Source organism: Piliocolobus tephrosceles, chromosome 10, assembly GCF_002776525.5.
Source record: "Piliocolobus tephrosceles isolate RC106 chromosome 10, ASM277652v3, whole genome shotgun sequence".
Classification (NCBI taxonomy): Eukaryota; Metazoa; Chordata; class Mammalia; order Primates; family Cercopithecidae; genus Piliocolobus; species Piliocolobus tephrosceles.
In genome coordinates this window covers 5,052,830-5,074,870 of record NC_045443.1, presented here as the reverse complement: position 1 = coordinate 5,074,870, position 22,041 = coordinate 5,052,830, and the positions used below count along the sequence as shown (strand labels likewise).

The following is a 22,041-nucleotide window of genomic DNA, read 5'->3' as shown; positions in this document are numbered from 1 at the left end:
TAATTTTTGTATATGGTATAAGGAAGAGGTCCAGTTTCAATCTTCTGAATATGGCTAGCCAGTTATCCCAGTACCATTTATTGAACAAGGAATCATTTCCCCATTTCTTGTTTTTGTCACGTTTGTTGAAGATCAGATAGTTATAGGTGTGCAGTCTTTTTTCTGGGTTCTCTATTCTGTTGCATTCGTCTATGTGTCTGTTTTTGTACTAGCACCATGATGTTTTGGTTGTCGTAGCCCCATAGTATAGTTTGAAGTCAGGTAGCTATTATTAAAAAAAAATAATAACAGATGCTCACAAGGTTGTGAAGAAAAAGGAATGCTTGTCCACTGTTGATGGGAGTGTAAATTAGTTCAGCCATTGTAGAAGGCACTGTGGTGATTTAGATTCAAAGATCTAAAGACAGATATACCATTCAACCCAGCAATCCCTGTACTGGGTATGTACCCAAAGGATTACAAATCATTCTATTATAAAGACACACACATATGTATGTTCATTGTAGAACTATTCACAATAGCAAAGACATGAAATCAACCTAAATGTCCAACAATGATAGACTGGATAAAGAAAATGTGGTACACGTACACCAACAAATACTATGCAGCCATAAAAAATGAAATAATGTCCTTTGCAAGGACATGGATGGAGCTAGAGGCCATTATCCTTAGCAAACTGACACAGGAACAGAAAACCAAATACCACATGCTCTTACTTTTAAGGGGAAGCTAAATGATGAGAACACATGGACACAAAGAGGGGAACAACTCACGCTGAGGCCTTTTGGAGGGTGGAGGGTGGAAGGAGGGAGAAGATCAGGAAAAATAACTAATGGAGACTAAGCTTAATCCCTAGGTGATGAAATAATCTGTGCAATAAACCCCCATGACACAAGTCTACTGATAATAACAAACCTGCACTAGTACCCCTGAGCTTAAAATGAAATTTAAAAAATAAAAAAGAAATAATAAAGATCAGAGTAGAATTAAATGAAATTGAAATAAAAAATACAAAAAAGTCATTGAAACAGTCCAGGCATGGTGACTCACGCCTGTAATCCCAGCACTTTGGGAGGCTGAGGCGGGAGGATCACGAGGTCAGGAGAACGAGACCATCCTGGCTAACACGGTGAAATCCCATCTCTACTAAAAATACAAAAAAATTAGCTGGGCATGGTGGCAGGCACCTGTAGTCTCAGCTACTCGGGAGGCTGAGGCAGGAGAATGGCGTGAACCTGGGAGGCGGAGCTTCCAGTGAGCCGAGACTGTGCCACTGCAGTCCAGCCTGGGTGATAGAGCAAGACTCCCTCCATCTCAAAAAAAAAAAAAAAAAAAAGGAACAACAAAAATCAATGAAACAAAAAGTTGGTTTTTTGAAAAGTTCAACAAAATTGACAAACCTTTATCCAGACTAAGAAAAAAAGAGAGAATATCTAAATAAATATAATCAGAGGTGAAAAAGACATTACAACTAATACTATATAAATTCAAAGGAACATTACTGGCTACTATAAGCTACTGCATTCCAACAAGTTGGAAAATCTAGAAGAAATGGACAAATTCCTAGACACAATGAACCTGGTTCCAGATTGAACCAGGAAAAACATCCTGAACCTGAACAGACCAATAACAAGTAGTGACATCAAGGCTGTAATAAAGTTTCCCAGTAAAGGAAAACCTGGGACTCAGTGGTTTCACTGTTGATTTCTACTGAACATTTAAAGAAAAACTAATACCAATCCTACTTAAATTTTCCAAAAAATAGAGGAGGGAACATTTCCAAACTCATTCTATGGGGCCAGTATTACCCTGATACCAAAACCAGACAAAGACACATTAAAAAGAAAAGAAAAGAAAAGAAAAACTGCAGGCCAATATCTCTGATGAACATTGGCACAAAAATCCTCAATAAAATATTAGCAAACTGAATGTGACAATACATTAGAAAGGTCATTCATCATGAACAAGTGGGATTTATCCCTGGGATGCAAGTATTGTTCAATACATGCAGATCAATCAATGTGAAACATCATATCAACAGAATGAAGGACAAAAACCATGTGATCATTTCAATTGATGCTGAAAAAGCATTTGATAAAATTCAACAACAATTCATGATTTAAAACTCTTCAAAAAACTATGTATAGAAGAAACATACCTTAACATAATAAAAGCCGTATACAACCCACAGCTAATATCATACTGAACAGGGAAAAACTGAAAGCCTTTCCTCTAAGATCTGGAACATGACAAAGATGCCCATTTTCACCACTGTTATTCAATGTACTACTGGAAGTCCTAGCTAGAGCAATTAGACAAGAGAAATAAAGGCATCCAAATTGGAATGGATGAAGTTCATGTTATCCTTGTTTGCAGATGACACAATCTTTTATTGGAAAAACCTAAAGACTCCACCAAAAACCTATTAGAATTGATAAATTCAGTAAAGTTGCAGGATGGAAAATCAACATCTAAAAATCAGTAGCATTTCTGTATGCCAATAGTGAACAATCTGAAAAGAAATGTTTAAAAGTAATTCCATTTACAATTGCCACAAATAAAATTAAATACCTAGGAATTAAGCAAAGAAGTAAAAAATATCTCTATAATGAAAACTATAAAACACTGATGAAAAACATTGAAGAGGACACCAAAAAATGGAAAGATATTCCATGTTCATGCATTGGAAGAATCAATATCATTAAAATGTCCATACAACCCAAAGCAATATATGGATTCAGTGCAATCCCTATCAAAATGCCAATGACATTCTTCACAGAAATAGAAAAAACAATTCTAAAATTTATGTGGAGCTGCAAAAGACCCAGAATAACCAAAGCCGTGCCTAGCAAAAAGAACAACACTGGAGGAAACACATTACCTGACTTCAAATTATACTACAGAGCTATAGTAACCAAAACAGCATGGTACTAGCATAAAAACAGACACATAGACTAATGAACCACAATAAAGAACCCAGAAACAAACCCACATGCCTATAGTGAACTCATTTTTGACAAAGGTACCAAGAACATACACCGGGGAAAAGACAGTCTCTTCAACAAATTGTTCTGGGAAAACTGGATATTCGTATGCAGAAGAATGAAAGTAGGTCTGTATCTCTCACCATACACAAAAATAAAATGAAAATAGATTAAAGACTTAAATCTGAGACCTCAAATTATGAAACTACTACAAGAAAAAAATGAGGAAAATCTCTAAGACACTGGTCTGGGGAAAGATTTCTTCAGCAATACCCCACAAGCACAGGCAACCAATACAAACACTGACAAATGGAATAACATCAAGTTAAAAAGCACAGCAAAAGACACAACCAACAAAGTGAAGAGACAGCCCACAAAATGGGAGAAAATATTTGCAAACTACCCATCTGGCTAGGGATTAATAACCAGAATATATAAGGAGTTTAAACAACTTTATAGGTAAAAATTTAATAATCCAATCCAAAAATGGGCAAAAGATTTGAATAGACATTTCTCAAAAGAAGACATACACATGGCAAACAGGCATGTGAAAAGATACTCAACATCACTGATCATCAGATAAATGGAAATCAAAACTACAGTGAGATAACATCTCACTCCAGTTAAAATGGCTTATATCCAAAAGACAGGCAATAAAAATGCTGGAGAGGATGTGGAGAAAAGGGAACCCTCGTCCACTTGGGTTGTACTAATGTTGGTAGGAATGTACATTAGTACAACCACTATGGAGGACAGTTTGTAGGTTCCTCAGGAAAAAAAAAAAAAAAAAAAAAAATAGAGCTACCATATGATCCAGCAATTCCATTGCTGGGTATATACCCAAAAGAAAGGAAAGCACTAAATCAAAGAGATATCTGCACTCTTGTTTGTTGCAGCACTGTTCACAACAGCCAAGATATGGAAGAAATCTGTGTCCATCAACAGATGAATGGATAAAGAAAATGTAGTACACAATAGAGTACTATTCAGCCATTAAAAAAAAGAAGGAGGTTCTGTCACTTGCAACAACATGGACGGAACTGGAGATTATTATGTTAAGTGAAATAAGCCAGGCACAGAAAGACAAACACTGTATTTCTCACTTACATGTGAAATTTAAAAATCAAAACAATTGAACTCATGGGCATAGAGAGTAGAAGGATGGTTACCAGAGGCCGGGAAGGGTAACTGGGGGAGATGGGGATGGTTAATGGGTACAAAAATAATAGTTACAAAGAATGAATAAGACAAATAAGACCTACTATTTGATGGCACAATAGGATGACTATAGTTAATAACAATTTAATTTTGCATTTTAAAATAAACAATGTAATTGGATTGTTCATAACACGAAGGATAAATGCTTGAGGGGATGGATACCCCGTTCTCTATGACACGATTATTATTCATTGCATGCCTACATCAAAACATCACATGCACACCCTAAATCTATACACCTACAATGCACCCACGAAAATTTACAATTTCATTTATTTTAATTTAGGTTGTTCGTGTGATCTAAACAAGCATGGGAAGAAGAAGTCGGGGGCAGACAAGAGGCATCACTGTGGAAGTGTGAAGCCAGTATTTTTCCAGACACACAGAAGTTGGTCAGAACTAGCACTGGTTTGAGGATTCATTTTTTCTTTTTCTTTCTTTTTTAATAGATACAAGGTTTCACCATGTTGCCCGGGCTGGCCTTGAACTCCTGGGCTCAAGCAATCTGCCTGCCTCAGCCTCCCAAAGTTCTGGGATTACAGATGTGAGCCACCGTGACTGGCCGGGATTGAGGATTTCAATCATATAATGATAAAAACCTGGCTCTTTGTCTTAGATTGGACTATATCTCAGCACAAACTCAGGCTATCATGTCAGCTGCTCTGGCTGTGAGTACAGAAGCAGGCTGGCTGCCCACATGTCTGCATTCCCTGGTCATGCTGCCCACTCCTGTTTTTGCTGTCTTTGGCCTTCTAGAGAATTGTCTGCTCCAAGGTTAAGTTTATCCCAGGAGATGCTTGAAAAATGTCCAGAGTCCTCAAGTGAAATAGGGACATCTATCTATTCAATCCCAACTTGACCCCTTCCTACCCACACCTCCTGGATTATATGGGCTATACCAGGAGTGTCCACTCCAGAAGTCCTATTGTCCCCCGTCCTTGGCCCAATAGCCTGGAAACATGAGAATGTATCCACCTTTAAGCCAAAGACATTCAGCCTTGTTCTAGGAGTCCAGGGGTCCTACTACCTTTCTATTATTCCCCTTTCTGCTTTGTCCCATAAAGAGAAGGGAAATGTACACACCCGCAGGCTAAGCTCCACGTTCTCTCCTCCATAGATGAGCATTCCACCATCCAGAGACCCGATCTCTCCCAGGAAGTGCCTGTCAGCAGCCAGGATGCCCATGACTGAAGGACTCCTACAGAGCACACAGCAAGAGTCATTCATCTCTCCACGAGGAGCGGAGGCAAGGGGTGGGACGCTCAATGAGTATCTGGGCTTCAGAACTCTACTTAAGTCTGTTCTTAACATGAAGGCCTTCCCTAAACTCTCAGGCTGGACTAAGCGCATGCAGCTTTCCCTGGCCCACTGTGTTATCATAACCCTTCTCAAAATACATTGAAATTACATCTTTTTCATCTAAGTATCCTTACTTCATAGCCAGTTAATGCTTGAAATGGCCAAAATGTTTTCCAAAATTTTTAATATTTTGCTTGATTTTTGCCTGAAAGTCCCTAAATATCCCAAAGTGTCTATGATTTCTTAACTGGGATGACTTATTGGGGTTTTTTCCTTCTATCCCTTGTCCTTCACTTCATCCCCTCCCCTCCTTCCATGTCACCCCAAGTACTACCACCAAAGATAAACAAAATCCATGCAGTTCATTCCTGCTTCCCACATGCTACTCAAGTTCCCTGAACCTCCTTAGACTTACTTCACTGGGGCAGTGACATCATGCAGATCAATCCAGGCTTGTGGCAGTGCATCGTAGCGGCACCAGAGTTCCCAGTTAAACCCATCAACTGCCAGTTCATACTTATCCAGTGTGAAGGTGTCAAAACGAATGTTGTCAAACACAGGAGACACAATCACGGTGCGGTCTTCCTGAATCCGAGCCAAGATTGGCTCTGCCCTAGAAGAAGAGTGTGCAGCAAGCCCAGCTTGGGTATGAGGACAAGCAGTAGGAGACAGCAGATAAAGCTGTTTCAAGTACCTTGCCCTGACATTGAGTATCTCCTCCATTTAGGCTGTGCTGGGTTGTGAGTAGAACTCTCCAGAGTCCAGAGAATCTCTGTACCTTTCAGGATAGCTGAAGCTGCTAGCAGCCAACCCGGGTCAAGAACAGGTCTGAAATTAGTACCCAAGTAGCATCCCCAGGCTGTTGTGAAGCAGCATTATCAGTATGTATATTACTCCTTGAATTTACGTTATCTCTTGGTTCTCCCTGTTTCCAAGATGATGCTTCTTTCTTGTCTGATTCTCCACATTCTCTAAAGAACAGAGTTCTCTTTATTTTATTATGTAATTTCAGGGCTGGGGAAAAACCTTTAAAATAACCAAAGGCTAATCTCCTCATCTTTACAGTTAAAGACACAATGTCTAGTTAAGCGAAGTGACTTACTCAAATTCACAAAGTATTTGGCAAAGTCAGAGTTATGATTCAACTGTCAGTACTCTCTACCATGCTACTTCTCTTAGCCAAGCAAAATGCCTGCATAAAAGCATGCTCTTTTGGAGAGTCCCTTTATTTAAGGCCCGGTGCTGACTTTCCCTATGTCCACAGTATCCTGTCCTGTGTTCTGTACATGCACAATGTCTCCTCTCTGCCCTCTCGAGAAGAATCAGCCTCTTTGAGCCTTACCACCCAACATTGACTTCAATGTGAGCATCCAAGATGGCGACCACGTCTGCTGTGGCAGCTTCCCAGCCACTGTTGCGGGCTTGAGCAAGACCTTTCCTCTCAGGATGTCGTATTATTTTCAGTAGTCCTGGATACTTCTGGTTGTAAAGCTTAATCTTCTCATCCAAGTGTACCTTTAGTTCTCCTGTCAATCAAGTGCACACCTGTAGCAATTCTGCGTGCAACAATCAATGTGATACAAAAGTTTTATACTATCATATAATCGTGACTGGACTACCTCCAGCATAAAATGGGCAATTCCAAGAGTCAGCTAGAAAATAAGTAGTATTTCCCCTGCACCTGCCTGTCTTCTCCCTTTCACCTGAGGTGTACTGTGACCATTCCTAATTTCCTTTCCCTCACAGTTAAACTATCTTAGCATGATAATACTGCTTACTACATGTCAGGCACTGTTATAAGTGCTTTTTCACATGAAGGAGTTCTTGAGAGAATGAGTAGGACAGATCTAGCCCAAGGTGCACACGTTGATGGAAAACACTGCAGGAAGGCCTGGAACATCTTCATAGCTAAACTCTCAAGACTCTAGAGAATCCATACATGACTAAAATTGTTTTGTTTTGGATATTCCCAGTTGACCTACTTAAGGACCAACTGGGACAGAATGCACAGATTAATCTCTTTGCCAGCTTCTAGCTAGTAAATTTAGCCCAAAAATTATGCAAACAAGATTCACTATTCCCAGATTGTTTTCAGGTAGTTTTCTTCCCTCTCTTTTAATAAAGCTTGTCTGTGGCTTTGTTCTTGGGCTCAGCCTACCGCCAACTTCCTCACATGTAAGAAAACAACTTTCATGCAAATCACTGAACAGTATGCAAAATATCTAACCAAATGACTCTGAGTTACTCGTTGATAAAATTTAGTTAATTCTGAAAGTATCTCATGTGGTAGGCACTACAATATCCCTACTTTACAGATAAAGAAACTGAGGCACAAAGAGTTTTAAAAACTTTTCCAAGTCACATATCTAGTAAGTGGTATGCCCTGGATATGAACCTATGCTGTCTTTAGCCAGCAGAACACACTGTCTCAAGAACTCTGTGAGTATCTGGCTGAGTTTATTAAGTCCTCCCTCCCTTTCCTCTCCTCTCTCCCCATAGCCAAGGAATGAGATTCTTGATGGTTCCTCTCTCAAAAGAAGAGCATATTTGTGATACCCAGAGTGATCAAGACCTGGAATCAACACCTAAGTGACTGTGGCAGTAAAATTTACCCCATTTTAGATCTGCTGCACTCAAGAGTGATTGTCTCAATTATTGAAGGTGCTAAGCAGAGCCAGTCCATCTAAGGCTGTTTGCTTCCTCTGGGAGTGAGCTGGGGTAGCCAAGGTGGCCAGTCTCTACACCTACCCAGGCACTACTTTTAGTCAGTAATCCACAGGAGGTGCTATTGAACCTGAATATCTAGATTCTAATTCACTCACTACATCATTCTGTGTCACTTCCCATTGGATGTGTCTGTTTCCTCAACTTAGAGAAAAGTACCATAGTGGGCATGGTGGCTCATGCCTGTAATCCCAACACTTTGGGAGCCCGAGGTAGAGGAGTGCTTGAGCCCAGGAGATTGAGACCAGCCTGGGCAACAGAGTGAGATTCTGTTTCTTTTTCAGAAAAAAAAAAAAAAAAAAATTTAAAAATTCAGGAAAAGTACCAAATAGTCTGGACCCTTCCAACTCCAAATTTTTATGAGCCATTGATTCTGAGTCACCTCCTGAAAAATAATATCTATCATATAGCACAAAAATTAAGGACGCCTCAATGGGTTTTCAGAAGACAACCTATGCTCCTTTCCCAGCTTTGCCCTCCTACTGGTCTCCTCCCCAAAACCTGTTATTCCAAGCTGGTCAGCTCAGGGTACTTCTGGATTCCTCATTTTTGTTCACACCTTTCTTTCGGCACTCCCTAGTTCTCCACCCCAACCCCGTTTCCAAGTCTTCCCTCGTTTTCCCTGCTGTCTCAAATCCTATGAAGGCTTCAAGTCCCAATCCAAGTCTGCCTCCTCCAGGAACCCTTCTTAGATCATCACACCCCCCACCCCCACACCGTGTTTTCTTTCGCTGACAGTTCACTCGGTTTGTCACATTATTCTTCACACACTGAAGTATCTTTCCACAGATGTATCTTGCTTCATTAAGATGGAAACTTGAACTCTCTGACATCCTCTTCCCTGCCCACTGCCTGGCACATGGTAGAAACTCAACATGTAATTGTTGATTGTGAAATGTTCCTAAAATTAGGAAGAAAATACAGCATTCCATCTACCTTGATATAATTTTTTAAAAGCTTACACCTCATCTAACATTTGAGTGACATTTAACATATAAGCTCAAAATATTTGAGTGACGTGAATAAGCTTAACATCTAGGGAAAGACAGAAAGGAGGCAAGCCTCTGGCACCAGGTTGTGGCATTTCAAAAGTACTGCAAATAATACTGAGATAGGCGAGGAGCAGAACACCAGCTAGCATGTAATGGGAACAGGCTCTCTCCTGAGGCCTTTACACATATGATTTAATCCCAAAAGTGGTCCTATCAGGTAGGCACCAGTATTTCCTGATGTTACAGATGCAGAAACTGAGGTGAGAAGTGGTTGAGTCACTTGTCCCCGAGTTCACATGGATAGTGAGTTTCTCTTTCTGTAGGCAAGATAGAGACTTCCATTTATTTTCCTGTTTAACATAAAACAGATATTTGAGTTCTGCTCAGTGTGGGCTCAATTTGGCTGGTGTTTTTGTGGTTAATGACAGAGACTCTCTAATTCCTGTCCCTGTAACACCAAAGAATAGCTGACCGTCCCCTTTTCTGTGACCATCCAAACAAATCATCTCTGTGGAAAACTAACATGGGTTTCAGATCTAAATGAGAGGAATGTGTTATAATGGAGTGCAGTTTAGAACAATAAGAAAGCTTTGGTTTTTCTTTATGTGTCTACACTGTGTTTGTAATCTTGTATTTTTTGATTTTCTTGTTCCTCAGGAAAAAGTCCTGAATTAAGTCTTATCTACACCCCATAGAACACAGAGTATAGGCCATAGAGTGTTGACTTTTTTTTCACAGAAAAAGATAATTTTGACACTATTCCAGCTCAATTCTTGTGTTTGCCTCATGAAGACCCTGAGTCCCAAAGAGGTGAAGGGACTTGCCTGCAGTTATCTCAGGCAGGGAGCGGAGCCAGGGTGTCTTCAGAAGTCCAGGGCTGAGGTCTTTTTAATCATGCTCCTATTTTTGGCTCGGAAAACCAGGTGTGCAACTTGGTACCAGTCCCCGTGCTCAGAAATGAATGAAACCAGTCTCTTTTCTTTGGTTTTCAGTGGAATTTTGCTCTAAAAGTTGTACCTTCTTATTTTTTGCTTAGTTACATTGGAAGTAAAAAAGAGGAAGGTATGCAAAGGATGAAGATAAGTATTGTTAGTATGGAAGAGTCTTAAAAAGAAGGTTTAAGCAGTCATTTTACTTGCTCTCTCTCCTGAGAGACAGGTTGAAAGTACAACCACCTATCTGGTACTTAAAGATCCACAGAGAAGGAACATATTCTGCCTCCAATGAGCTGCCACTTCATAACACTTACAGTCAGGAAATTCTTCCTCACGGCTAGCCCAAACCTCTAAGTTTTTGTAACTTCATTCTACTGTCTTTTATTTGTTGCACAAAATTAATAAAACTAAGAGTCAACACTTGCTGAGAGGCCACCATGTGCAAAATGCTTTATGTAATTCATGTATTATAAAGGGAACATAGTAGTTAGGGCTAGGGCTCTGGACTCTGAAGTTTATGGTCAAATCTCAAGTCTGTCACTTACCAGCTGTCGGATGCTGAACAAGTTCCTTGATCAGTCCATGCCTTAATTTTGTGCATCTACACAATGGGTCAGAAAGTGGTTCCTCCCTCATAGGGCTGTTGTAATGATTAAAATAGTTAACACGGCCAGGCATTGTGGTCATGCCTGTAATCCCAGCACTTTGGGAGGCCAAGGTGGGCAAACTACCTGAGGTCAGGAGTTCAAGGCCAGTTTGGCCAACATGGTGAAACCCTGTTTCTGCTAAAAATACAAAACTTAGCTGGGCGTGGTGGCACACTCCTATAATCCCAGGTACTCAGGAGGCTGAGGCAGAAGAATTGGTTGAACCTAGGAGGTGAAGGTTGCAGTGAGCCAAGATCCCGCCACTGCACTCCAGCCTGGGTGACAAGAGAGAAACTCCGTCTCATAAAAAAAGGCAACGCACATAGGGTGCTTAGAACAAGCAATGTTAGCTGCCATTATGATCTCATTTAATTCTCACTATAGTTCATAAAAGAGTTATTATTATCAACATCCATATTTTGTGTACAAGAAAATCAGAACATGAAGACGTTGAGTTACCCAAGGACATAACACACTTATAAGGGAGAAGCTGGGATCATGAACTCAGAAAGTGAGGACTCAGGTCCATTATCTTCTACATCTCTTCCTTGGGTGGGCTAGACGCGGGGCAGGGGCACCCTGTGGGCAAGAGCTGCTGCCACTGTGAAGAGTCAGCACCCAAAGCTGTCTTTCCTCCAGCCTTCATGACCCAGGGAGAGTAGTCTGCCCTTCATAAGGAGCATCTCTAAGTCCCTTCCTGGTATCTGGAGTCCTTCTCTAGACTCTGCTTCACCCCCTCACCCCCACCCCCAGGCTCCTTCACTGTGCATAAGAGGGGCACAGGTAGATTTGGAGGTACACGGTCCTGCCTAACTCCCACCTCTGCCACTGGCTTGCGGTCCAATTTAAGCACGCTGTGTGAGCTCTCTGTGTCTCCGTGTCCTCATCCGTGTAGAGATAATTATCCTCTGTCCTGACTTTGTGAAGATTAAATGTGGCTAGCACAAGCAGACCCTCAACAAATGATCTTTTTATTTTCCCTGCATGAGAAACCCAAGGGGTCCTAAACTGTAAGCCAAAACCTCTTTCCAGCCAAGCACAGGTGATAAGTGGTCATTTTTACAGTTACTCTTTGAGCACGTTGCTCACCATTTGAGCTGAAATCGTCCACCAAGATGATTTCCTTCAACAATCGAGAGGGTGTCCGGTTGATGATACTGGTGATGGCCCGCTGTATAATGGACAGAGCTTCATTCATGAATATGAGAATGACACTAAGGGATGGGAGCTGGGAAGGATATGTCTTCTGAAGACATCTATAAGAGATCATTTTTATAACATATTATTTTTTAAATTACTTAAACATTGCTATCCAATCTTTCCTTTCACTCTGTATGATGTTATACAGACCAATTCAACCACCCCTCAAACTCACTGGAAAGCAAAACTCTTAGTGGCTTATCACAGTAGCAAGATTTTATATTCGTTTATCCAAAATTCTCCTGTTATGGGGATAAAATCTTTTTTTATTAATCTTTACCAGATGTTTCCATCTGAACATTCAACATACTTCAAAAGGAATTCCCATTCCTCTTCTACACCCGGATTAGTTTCCTTGCTGGCAGCCTTCTTCCTGTCATTGCCACAGCCCTTTGCCCATGTTCTCAGACCCCAGTCACCGTTGACACGCCCTCTGCTTCACCAGCAGACACAGGTGGCAAACTAGCCTGTATTCGCTAAATGCTTACTATATGCTAGGCACTGGTTTACCCTTTTTATAGCTTTATTGGGGTTAAATTGATATACAAAAACTGCAGATATGCATGCACCCACAATATCGTAATCAAGGTAATAAATGTATCTATCAGCTCCAAAAGATTTTTTCTATATGTTTGCCCATGTTTAGTTTGTTATTGAGTTTTGTAAGCATTCTTTATATATTCTAGAATTCTTATCAGACATATGGTTTGCAAATATTTTCTCCCACTCCATGGGCAGCCTTTTCACTTTCTTGATGGTGTCATTTCAGGAAAAAACAAAGTTAGTTTTGATAAAGTTCAACTTTTCAATCTTGTTTCACCTATGCTTTTGGTGTCATACCTAAGAAACTCTTGCCAATCCCTATCGCCCAAGATTTGCTGTCATTTTTTTCTAAGTGTTTTATAGTTTTATCTCTTATATTTACATCTATGACCATTTTGTGTTAATATTTGTATATGGTGTGATGAGGGGTCCAACTTTATTATTTTGCATCTAGATATCCACCTGTCTCAGCACCCATTTGTTGAACAGACTATTCTCTCTCCCATTGCATTGTCTTGGTACCCCTGTCAAGAATCGGTTGATCATAAATTTAAGTGTATATTTTTTCCCCCATGTAAAAGGACAGAGGGAGCTAAAGTTGGGTATTTTCATTCCACCATGGAGAAAGCTAAAGCAGGCTGGAGTTGATTGTTCCCCTTCTCCCAGGTAAGTTAGTGCCTTGGTCCATTTTGTGCAGCCTGGGACTGGGTAACTGAACAATGAACAGAAATTTATTGGCTCCTGGTTCTGGAGGCGAGTAAGTCTAATATCAAGGTGCTGGCCTCTGGTGAGGGGCTTCATGCTGCGTTATAACATGGCAGAAGGAGCAAAGACAGGATGAAAAGAACAAGAGCCCAGTCCCACGGTAACAAACCCCCTCTCGTGATAATGACGGGGTAAGAGCATTCGTCCATTCACCAGAGCAGAGCCCTCACGACCTAAACACTTCTTCAACGTCCCACCTCCCAATACGGTCGCAACGGCAAATACATTTTCACATGAGTTTCAGAGAAGACAAACATTCGAACCACAGCGGTTAGGCTATCACACAACTCCAGCAGGTTAGGCTCTGGTAAAATAGCTTCTCTTTCGGGCAGGCCTTGTTAAGAAGAACAGACTCATCTGGCATATTTCAAAATGATTCCTTTTCACCTCTTCCTTTCTCCCTCCCAGAGGCAGGGGGAGGTTTTTCTCTGATATTCACTGTGAGGATCTGGTAGAGGTCTGGGGGGTAAAATGTACACAAGTGTAGGAGCCCCTGTGACTGGGTCTCCCCGGAGTGTTTAATTCTCAGACTTGTCCACGATTCATCAATTTACAATTCAGGTTTTCCTATCCTCGCCCTGGTTCCCACGGTTTCTGCTCTGGTAAAGTTGTGATTCTCTGTATCTACCTGTCTGTCTGTCCAATTTTGGGGGCAGCAGTTTGCCCTGCAATGTCACTTCCCTATAAAAGCTGAGAAGAGGCCAGGCGCAGCGGCTCACGCCTGTAATCCCAGCACTTTGGGAGGCCGAGGAGGGCGGATCACAAGATCAGGAGATCAAGACCACGGTGAAACCCCGTCTCTACTAAAAATACAAAAAATTAGCAGGGCGCGGTGGCGGGAGCCTGTAGTCCCAGCTACTAGGGAGGCTGAGGCAGGAGAATGGCGTGAACCCAGGAGGCGGAGCTTGCAGTGAGCCGAGATCACACCACTGCACTCCAGCCTGGTGGACAGAGTGAGACTCCGCCTTAAAAAAAAAAAAAAAAAAAAAAGAGCTGAGAAGAGTTTACTTTTCCCTTTTTTCAGCTTTTTACTTGCTGTTAGGATACAGTGGGGACCTCTAAGCTCCTTAAAAGCCAGACCAGAAAATGAAAGTCAAACTCTTCATTTTTATTATTGTACTTCTCAGTTTTAGAATGATCATTTGGCACCTCTTTATAATTTGTAAGTCTTTATTGATAGTTTCTGTTTGATGAGACGTTGTCATTATAACCTTCCTTTAATGCTTTAGACGTGGCTAACTTTAGTTCTTTGAATATATGTATAATGGTGTGTTTGAAGTCATTACAGATAAGTCCAATACCTGGGCCTCTTCTAAAGTTTGCTGCTTTGTTCTCTCTTGTGCAGGAGTTATTACTCTTTCCTGTATCTTTGTATGTCTCATAATTTCTTGTTAAAAACGTATCATCTTAGACAAAGTATCTAGTAACTCTGTATATAACCCAGGAGTAAATGGGTAAATGTCATTGTAATTTGCTTGGTTGTTTATTTATTCAATTGGTAACTTAGTTAAACTAATTTGCAAGGTCTATAAAATCTGTTTCTCCTGCAGTGTTCAGCCTTTAATGCTCATGATCTTGACCTTCTTTTTTTTTTTTTTCTTGTTTTTCTCTTTTAGCCTGGCTACCTAGGGGCTGCTTCTGGGTCATCATAAGCCACTTATTCATCAGAGATTGGATTTAAAGCTCCTTGGTTGATTAGATTCCTGAATATAGGTGGCATGGAGGCTGCGATCACAGTTCAGGGAGTTTACATTTTGACCTACATACTGGTAGCTTGGATTTTTTTCTGCGATAACTCCTGAGAGAGCACAGCCTTAGGTATGCACATAGTCTTCCAGATTCCCAGGGATGTGCATGATTTTATTTTTAATCCTGGCTTCCTAGTTGTTGCCTCTGAGTCAGAGCAGTTCACTGTTTAAGCCATATTTGTTCAGAGGTTGGGCTTCAGCCCCCAGTGCCGGTGAGGATTCAGCTGTTTGCTGATGGATCTGTGTTCTGGTTGGCAAATGATTTTCAGTCTTCCCCTCATTGTACTCTTGCTGTTCCTGAGCAGGTTCAGCCTGGGGCTTGCACACAAACTTCTAGACAACCCAGAGATAACTGTGATCCAAGGAGGGCTCTTCTTGGCAATGGTTTTCCCTAATTCTTCCTGTTAAATTTCTGGTTGTTCTGCCATTTTGCTTGTTGCCACCAGTATTACGGAGCTATGAGCATACTTTTTAATTTTCTCTACCAAGATCTCTATTGCTTCAAACAACATCATTGGGCTGGACTTCTTCATCCTCTGTTCTAAATAAGGTCAGTCCCTTAAATATAGCTAGGGAGGTTTTCATCCTGCCTTTCCTCCTGAATAGAACTTCTGCACCACTGCACAGGAGCTGGAGGTGGAGACAGAAGCCCTTCTAGAATGACACCTTGCTCTACAGGTAGACGTGGGCTGGGGGAAAGGAGGTGGCAGCCCCGGGAGCTCCTGGTCTTCCTAGCTTGTGCATTCTGGTATGGAAGTTCCACTCTGACAGCAAGTTGGGGAAGGAGCAACTGGAGCCCAGTGTTCTTGGACTCATGCACCTGGAGTTGAAATTTCACCCTACGAGTAGAGGCAAAACAAAAGAAGGGAGTCCCAATTGTCTCTCAATCACCTCCACTAGGAATACAACTTTTGCATTCCTAGTGGAGGAAGGAGAAGGTGTGAAATGTGGGTGGCCTGTCCTTCCTGGGGTGATACCAAGGACCTATGTATGCTAGGACCTGCAGGGACAGGGAGCCCCCTTCTTGGCCACAGCCACCAGAGCAGATAACCTTGTGAAGTTTCCATAAGACAGTGCTGAGGGTGCATGGGGGGAACAAGTCATGGCTCCAATGCCACAGACTCCTGCTGTTCTGAAGGATATTTAGTAGATTTTCTTGAAAGAATGTTTTTCCGTTTGCATATTTCCTTAGAACAGTTTGTTAAAAAATTTAAATAATTATGATTTTTTTCCAGTTAAATAGTTGTTTTGCTAGGGAAAGAAAATGTTGCACTCAACACTTTGCCATTCTGGAAGGAAGCCTCAATCCACACATTTTTTAAAGACTTAAAGTAGTTGCCAACCTACAAATCCAGATTTCTTGTCTCTCTGACAAAGCAAATATTTATCTCACTGCAACCACTTTTCCAGGAGATAGCCCCTGCTCTGTCCAGAGCCACGGTTGCTGCAGTTACTCACAGTGTAGCTTGCTGTTCACCCATTCACCATCGCCCTCACCCAAAATGCTCACAGCATGTATGTTGGCAGCCATTTGAATTGCAGCCTCTGAAACTGCAAGGGGATTTTAGGCAAAAGCCAAAATGCAGATGAATGCCAGGGACACAAAAGAGCACACACTCCTTGGAGAACTGCCCTGCTTAGTAGTAGTGCCAAGAGATATGAAGATGGGACATATCAGAAGGACTGGACATTGGAAGCTAGGAAGATTGGACTTTATCCTAGAGGGACTAGAGGATTTTAAGCAAAGAATTGGTATGATCAACTTAACATTTTGAAGAAAGCATTTTGGCCGCCATGAAGACAACAGAAGGTAATCAGCCACATGTGGACGCCATAATACAGGTGGGAAGGTATGAAGACTTCACCTAAGGCCCACCCTGGAGAAAGAAAGGAGCGAGAGAAAGACACTTTCAATGTGATTTCCTCGTCTCACTCATTACTCAAAGGTGGTGGGCAGGTGGAAGTTGAAGGGGTGACACTAGATCACAAGAAAAATTATCAGATACTAACAATACCCACGCACACATCACTTGGGGATCTTGTTAAAGTACAGACTCTCATCAGGAGGTCGGAGTGGGGTCTGAGATCCTGAATTTATTCCAGGCTCCCAAGTGATACCAATGCTGTAAGAGGGTGGTACAGTAAATAAGAGTAGAAGCAGAGTCTCCAGAAAGACCTGTGTTCACTCGAGTCACAGCTGTCACTTTCTATCTGCATGATCTTTTTGTGCTTCTCTTCCTTTCCTTATTTATAAGATGGTGAGGGTGGTGGTGGTTAGCAGCAATAGTATTAGTAGTAATAGTGGTAGGAGGAGGAGTAATCCTCACATCATAGTATTATTATGAGGTTCAAATGTGGTAATGTGCGTAAGTGCTCAGAATAAAAGAAGCTCCATAAAGGTTATCTACTATTCTTACTACTTTGCTGGTTATTTTTGTTCTTGTTGTCATTAATACTTGGACAATGGCAACTTTCACTGAGCTAGGAGCAATAAGATAAGAAAAAGAAGTGGATCAACTTAGGTTTGGCCGTGTGGCTTCTGAGATGCCTCTGAGTCACACCATGGAATTCCCTGGCAGGTCACTGCATATATGGCCCTGGAGCCTCAGAAGAACAAGTCTGGATTACAGTCCTGTGGATTTGGGAGTCACTGCCATGTAAGTGGTGAATTCGTAAGTGGATAAAATCACCTTAACTACCAGCAGAAAGGAGCCTTGGACTAAAGCCTGAGGACGATCAATACTTAACGCACAGGCTGAGGAGCCTGGCAGAGATGAACTTTAAATTCTTTAAAGCCTAGTGGCAGTTCTTAATGTCTGGTATGGGATGGTTATACAATAAATCTGTATTTAATTGAGAATAAGAATAGGTGATTATGTTAAATTGAAGACTGATTAAAATTCTGCTGAACTTCTCTTTCCTCTAATCCACATAATCACATCAGTGACTTCAGATGTTCTTTCCTCTGCCCTGTTTCCTATGCATCTTTTGCATATTCTTGTCTATATTCTAAATGCTTTTACGACACTTCTCTTATCCATACCCACATTTTCTTACCCACCGTATATCAATCAAAAGAGGTCGGAAATGTGCCTCCCGTGGTTTCAAAAGAATAATCTCTCCCTCTTCCCTGCATCACCAGCACCTGACCTGGAAGGTGTAGACCAGCACTATACAGTAGAATTTTCTGCAATGATGAAATCTTCTATATCTATCCTATACATAATGATAGCTTCTAGCCGCGTGTGCCTATCAAGCACTTATAATATGGCTAATGTAACCAGAACTTAAATGCTTAATTTAATTTTAATTAATTTACATTTAAGTAGCCATATGTGACTGGTAGCTATTATACTGAACAGTGCAGCAGAAGATACTGGAAAAGTATTTGCTGGTTGGATGACATCTAGAGGAACCGATCTCTAGGCACTCCTCCCAGCAGAGAATCACAGTGTACCACCTCAAGCAAATAATTTTAATTAATTTACATTTAAGTAGCCACATGTGACTGGTAGCTATCATACTGAAGAGTGCAGCAGAAGATACTGAAAAAGTATTTGTTGGCTGGATGACATCTAGAGGAACCGATCTCTAGCCACTCCTCCCAGTAGAGAATCACAGTATACCACCTCAAGCAATGCGAGAGAATGGCAGAAGGAGATAAGGTAAGTTCTATGTGCTACAGCTGGAAAGATAAACTTTATTCATATCACAATTTCGCCTGAAACTACTGTTGTGTGGAACACATAAACTAATTTGTATACATGCAAACAGACTTTAATCAGTTGCAAAATATGTATTCTTACATTGGGATTTTCCAAGGTAAATTATGTGGCTGGCATAATTTGCCTTAGAAAATCCCAGTGTGAGAATATATATTACACTGGGAGGGCCAGCCTCGTGGTATGCAACCTGGGCAGTCACACAGGACTCCACATGTAGGTCTCCCCCATTGATTTAATTCATTACTTTTATCATCTTGAAATTCTTAATTATTTTTTAACGAATGTCCCTCATTTTCATTTTGCACTGGGCTCTGCAAATTGTGTAGGTGGTCCTGTTCACAGCAGGTGGGCTCCCTATTAGAGATTAATTATTGAAGCTGTGCCTTTTTGTGTGTTTAATTATTTAATCATTTGTTGGTATTTTACATCTATCCAAATTCAGTTAAGTGACTGCTTCATTCTCCAATTACACAGCACACTCTCCTGAGAAGCCTTTCTCCAGTCTCTGAAAGGTAGAGAGAGGACGTGACAACATGAGAACTGCCAGGGCTGGCACCTTTCTGGTATCAAACAGCTATCCAGAAAGCTGAGGAAACCTAGGAACCACAATCGTTGTGGTATCTCATTTGGCAGGAAGCTGGACTAAATAGCATACAATGCCTATGCTAAATTCAAGATTCTACATGACAGCTTTCATTCACTAAACGATTTATTTTTCAGTAAAGACAATGGAGTTATCTATCTGTAGTACTCAAACCATGAAGGTTTCCAGAATGCTTTAGCTCTGAAATCTATGCGCCTGAGCCACATGGATCTTTTTATGGGCATCAGGGAAGACAGGTTGTCTCCTGGTTTATAGGTATCAGATGTAACTCAGACATTACTAAGGTATATATAGGCACTTGATTCATATATAGTTTTCACCATAGCGAAACTTTTTGAGAAGCAGTTTTATGAATTAATCTCTATGGAATTAAACCTAAATGCTCCAAAATTAAGAACAAAGCAGCTCCAGTTACCAATCGATCCCTGCATATTATCCTCATGCCTCAAGACCTAAATTATACAGTGGATCCTGAAGAAAATATATTAGGTCCTACTTGCCTCCCAGGTCACAAGTGGCAAATACTAACACAATTGCCATCATTTCCTCTTCCTTGTGTATAGCAGGCATTGCTAATAGATCACAGCACTTATGTCTTTGATCATATTGACTCAAAAGTCTTCCCACTACAATACTCCAGGTAGTGACTACCAGTTAGTTGGAGTTGGCATGAAAGATGAAATGTTTCACCATTTCTTTCACAAGCTAATTTGTTTAAATATTCCTCTAAATATCTTAGAGCAAAACATCCAAGGTAAAGCAATCTACATGTTGAAATAAGTAGGCCTTGGTAAAGAAGTAGTTTTCTCTTCTTCATTTAAGTCTCTCCTACTCCTTTCTAACTCAGAGAATCAGGGATGCTAGAGAATCATTTTTAGGGTGATGTGATAGAAAGTACCAATTCATCAATCAAACCATACACTGAGCCACTGTCATGCACTACATGAATCACAGGTCGAATCTTGAATGTGGATTACTTTGCTCTGATGGTTAAAAGCATAAAGAGAAAGCAATTTATGAATGGCCTGGTCACAATTTCTTTTCACTTGATGTCTGTTCAATTCAGCTATAAGATCTTAGTACTAAGAGGCTGCAATTTATGATAAATTTTATAATCCCCAAAAGAAATATTCATTTTCAAAATTTTTTGAGGCAGACCCAAGAAACTCAAGGAATTCCAAGTAGAACGAATGCAGAGATACACACCCAGGCCCATCATAATCCAAATGCTGAGAGCCAAAGATGAAAAGAAAAGCTTGAAATAAACAAAAAGAAAAAATGACTTATCACGTACAAGGGAATCCCAATAAGATTGACAGTTGATATCTCATCAGAAACAATAGAGAGGTCAGAAAGCAATGGGATGGCATATTGAAAATGCCAGAAGAAAAATGAAACTGTCAACCAAGCATTTTTTATCTTACATTTTTCGAATAAAGGCATTGACAGATAAACAAATGCTGAGAGAATTTATGTGCTGCTAGCAGACCCACCTTACAAGAAAAACTAATCTCTTTAGGCTGAAAGCAAGTGACCTTAGACAGTAATTCAAATACACACACACACACACACACACACACAAATATCAGCAAAGGTAATTATGTAATTATAAAAGACAGTATAGATATATATCTTTCTCTTTTCCACTCTTAATTTAAAAAGTAAAAAGCAATTGCATAAAGCAATTTCTATATAATTGTATAATTCAGTCTATAACATCACAATGTAATATATTTGGTAATAACTGCACAGAAAGGTGAATGGGAACAAAGCTGTGTTAAAGAAATGACACAAGATAGTAAAATGAATCCACAGGAATGAATGTACAGAATCAGACATGTAAAATAAGAAGGTGAATATAACAAAGCCTATAATTAATACTTCCTCTCCTTTTTCTCATTTTCTTTAATGGATATAAAATTATACAATCATAATGTATTTTGGAGTTTTACCACACATATGTAACACATAATAATAATAGTAAAAAAGGAGGAAGAGCAAGTAGGGCAATATATTAATAATTTTTTCGTATCTCATTGAAATTAAACTACTATAATTCTAAGTAGATTCTGATAAGTTAAAATGTATGTGATAAGCCCTAAAACAACCACTTAAAAAATCAAAAAATATAGTGAAAAATCATTAAAAGAATTATACGGTTATATTAGAAAATATTCACTTAATGGGAAAAAAGAAAAAGTAAAAGATGGATAGAAGGAAAAGGCATGAGACACTAGAAAACAAAAATAGAACAGCAGAAATAAATTCAACTATATCAATAAAACATTAAATGTGAACAAATTAAACAATCCAATCAATAGGTAGAGAATGAGAGATTGCATTTTTTAAAAGATCCAACTATATGCTATCTATAGGAACCATACTTTAGGTTGAAAGAGACAAATAGGTTGAAAGTAAAAGGATAGAAAATGATACATCATGTAAACAGCAACTGTAAGAAAACTAGACTGGCTATACTAATATCAAACAAAACAGGTATTAAGACAAAAATGTTACTAGCACTAAAGGAGAAAATTTTATAATAGTAAAAGATATAAAATGAACAAACCTCATTGAATTTATGGGATAGCATCAAAAGAGCAAATATTTGAAGTATAACATTCAAAAAGAGAAGAAAAAGACAAAGTGGTAGAAAC

General features: G+C 40.1%; 1 protein-coding gene across 1 annotated transcript in view; it reads right to left on the bottom strand.

The window, feature by feature from the left end:
• GALNT8 (polypeptide N-acetylgalactosaminyltransferase 8) overlaps window positions 1–22,041 on the bottom strand; it is a 57,422-nt gene that overhangs the window by 21,977 nt on the left and 13,404 nt on the right. The window contains 4 exon segments of the mRNA XM_023232402.1: window positions 5,286–5,400; window positions 5,917–6,114; window positions 6,844–7,027; window positions 11,889–12,055. Coding sequence (XP_023088170.1) covers window positions 5,286–5,400; window positions 5,917–6,114; window positions 6,844–7,027; window positions 11,889–12,055 — 664 coding nt within the window.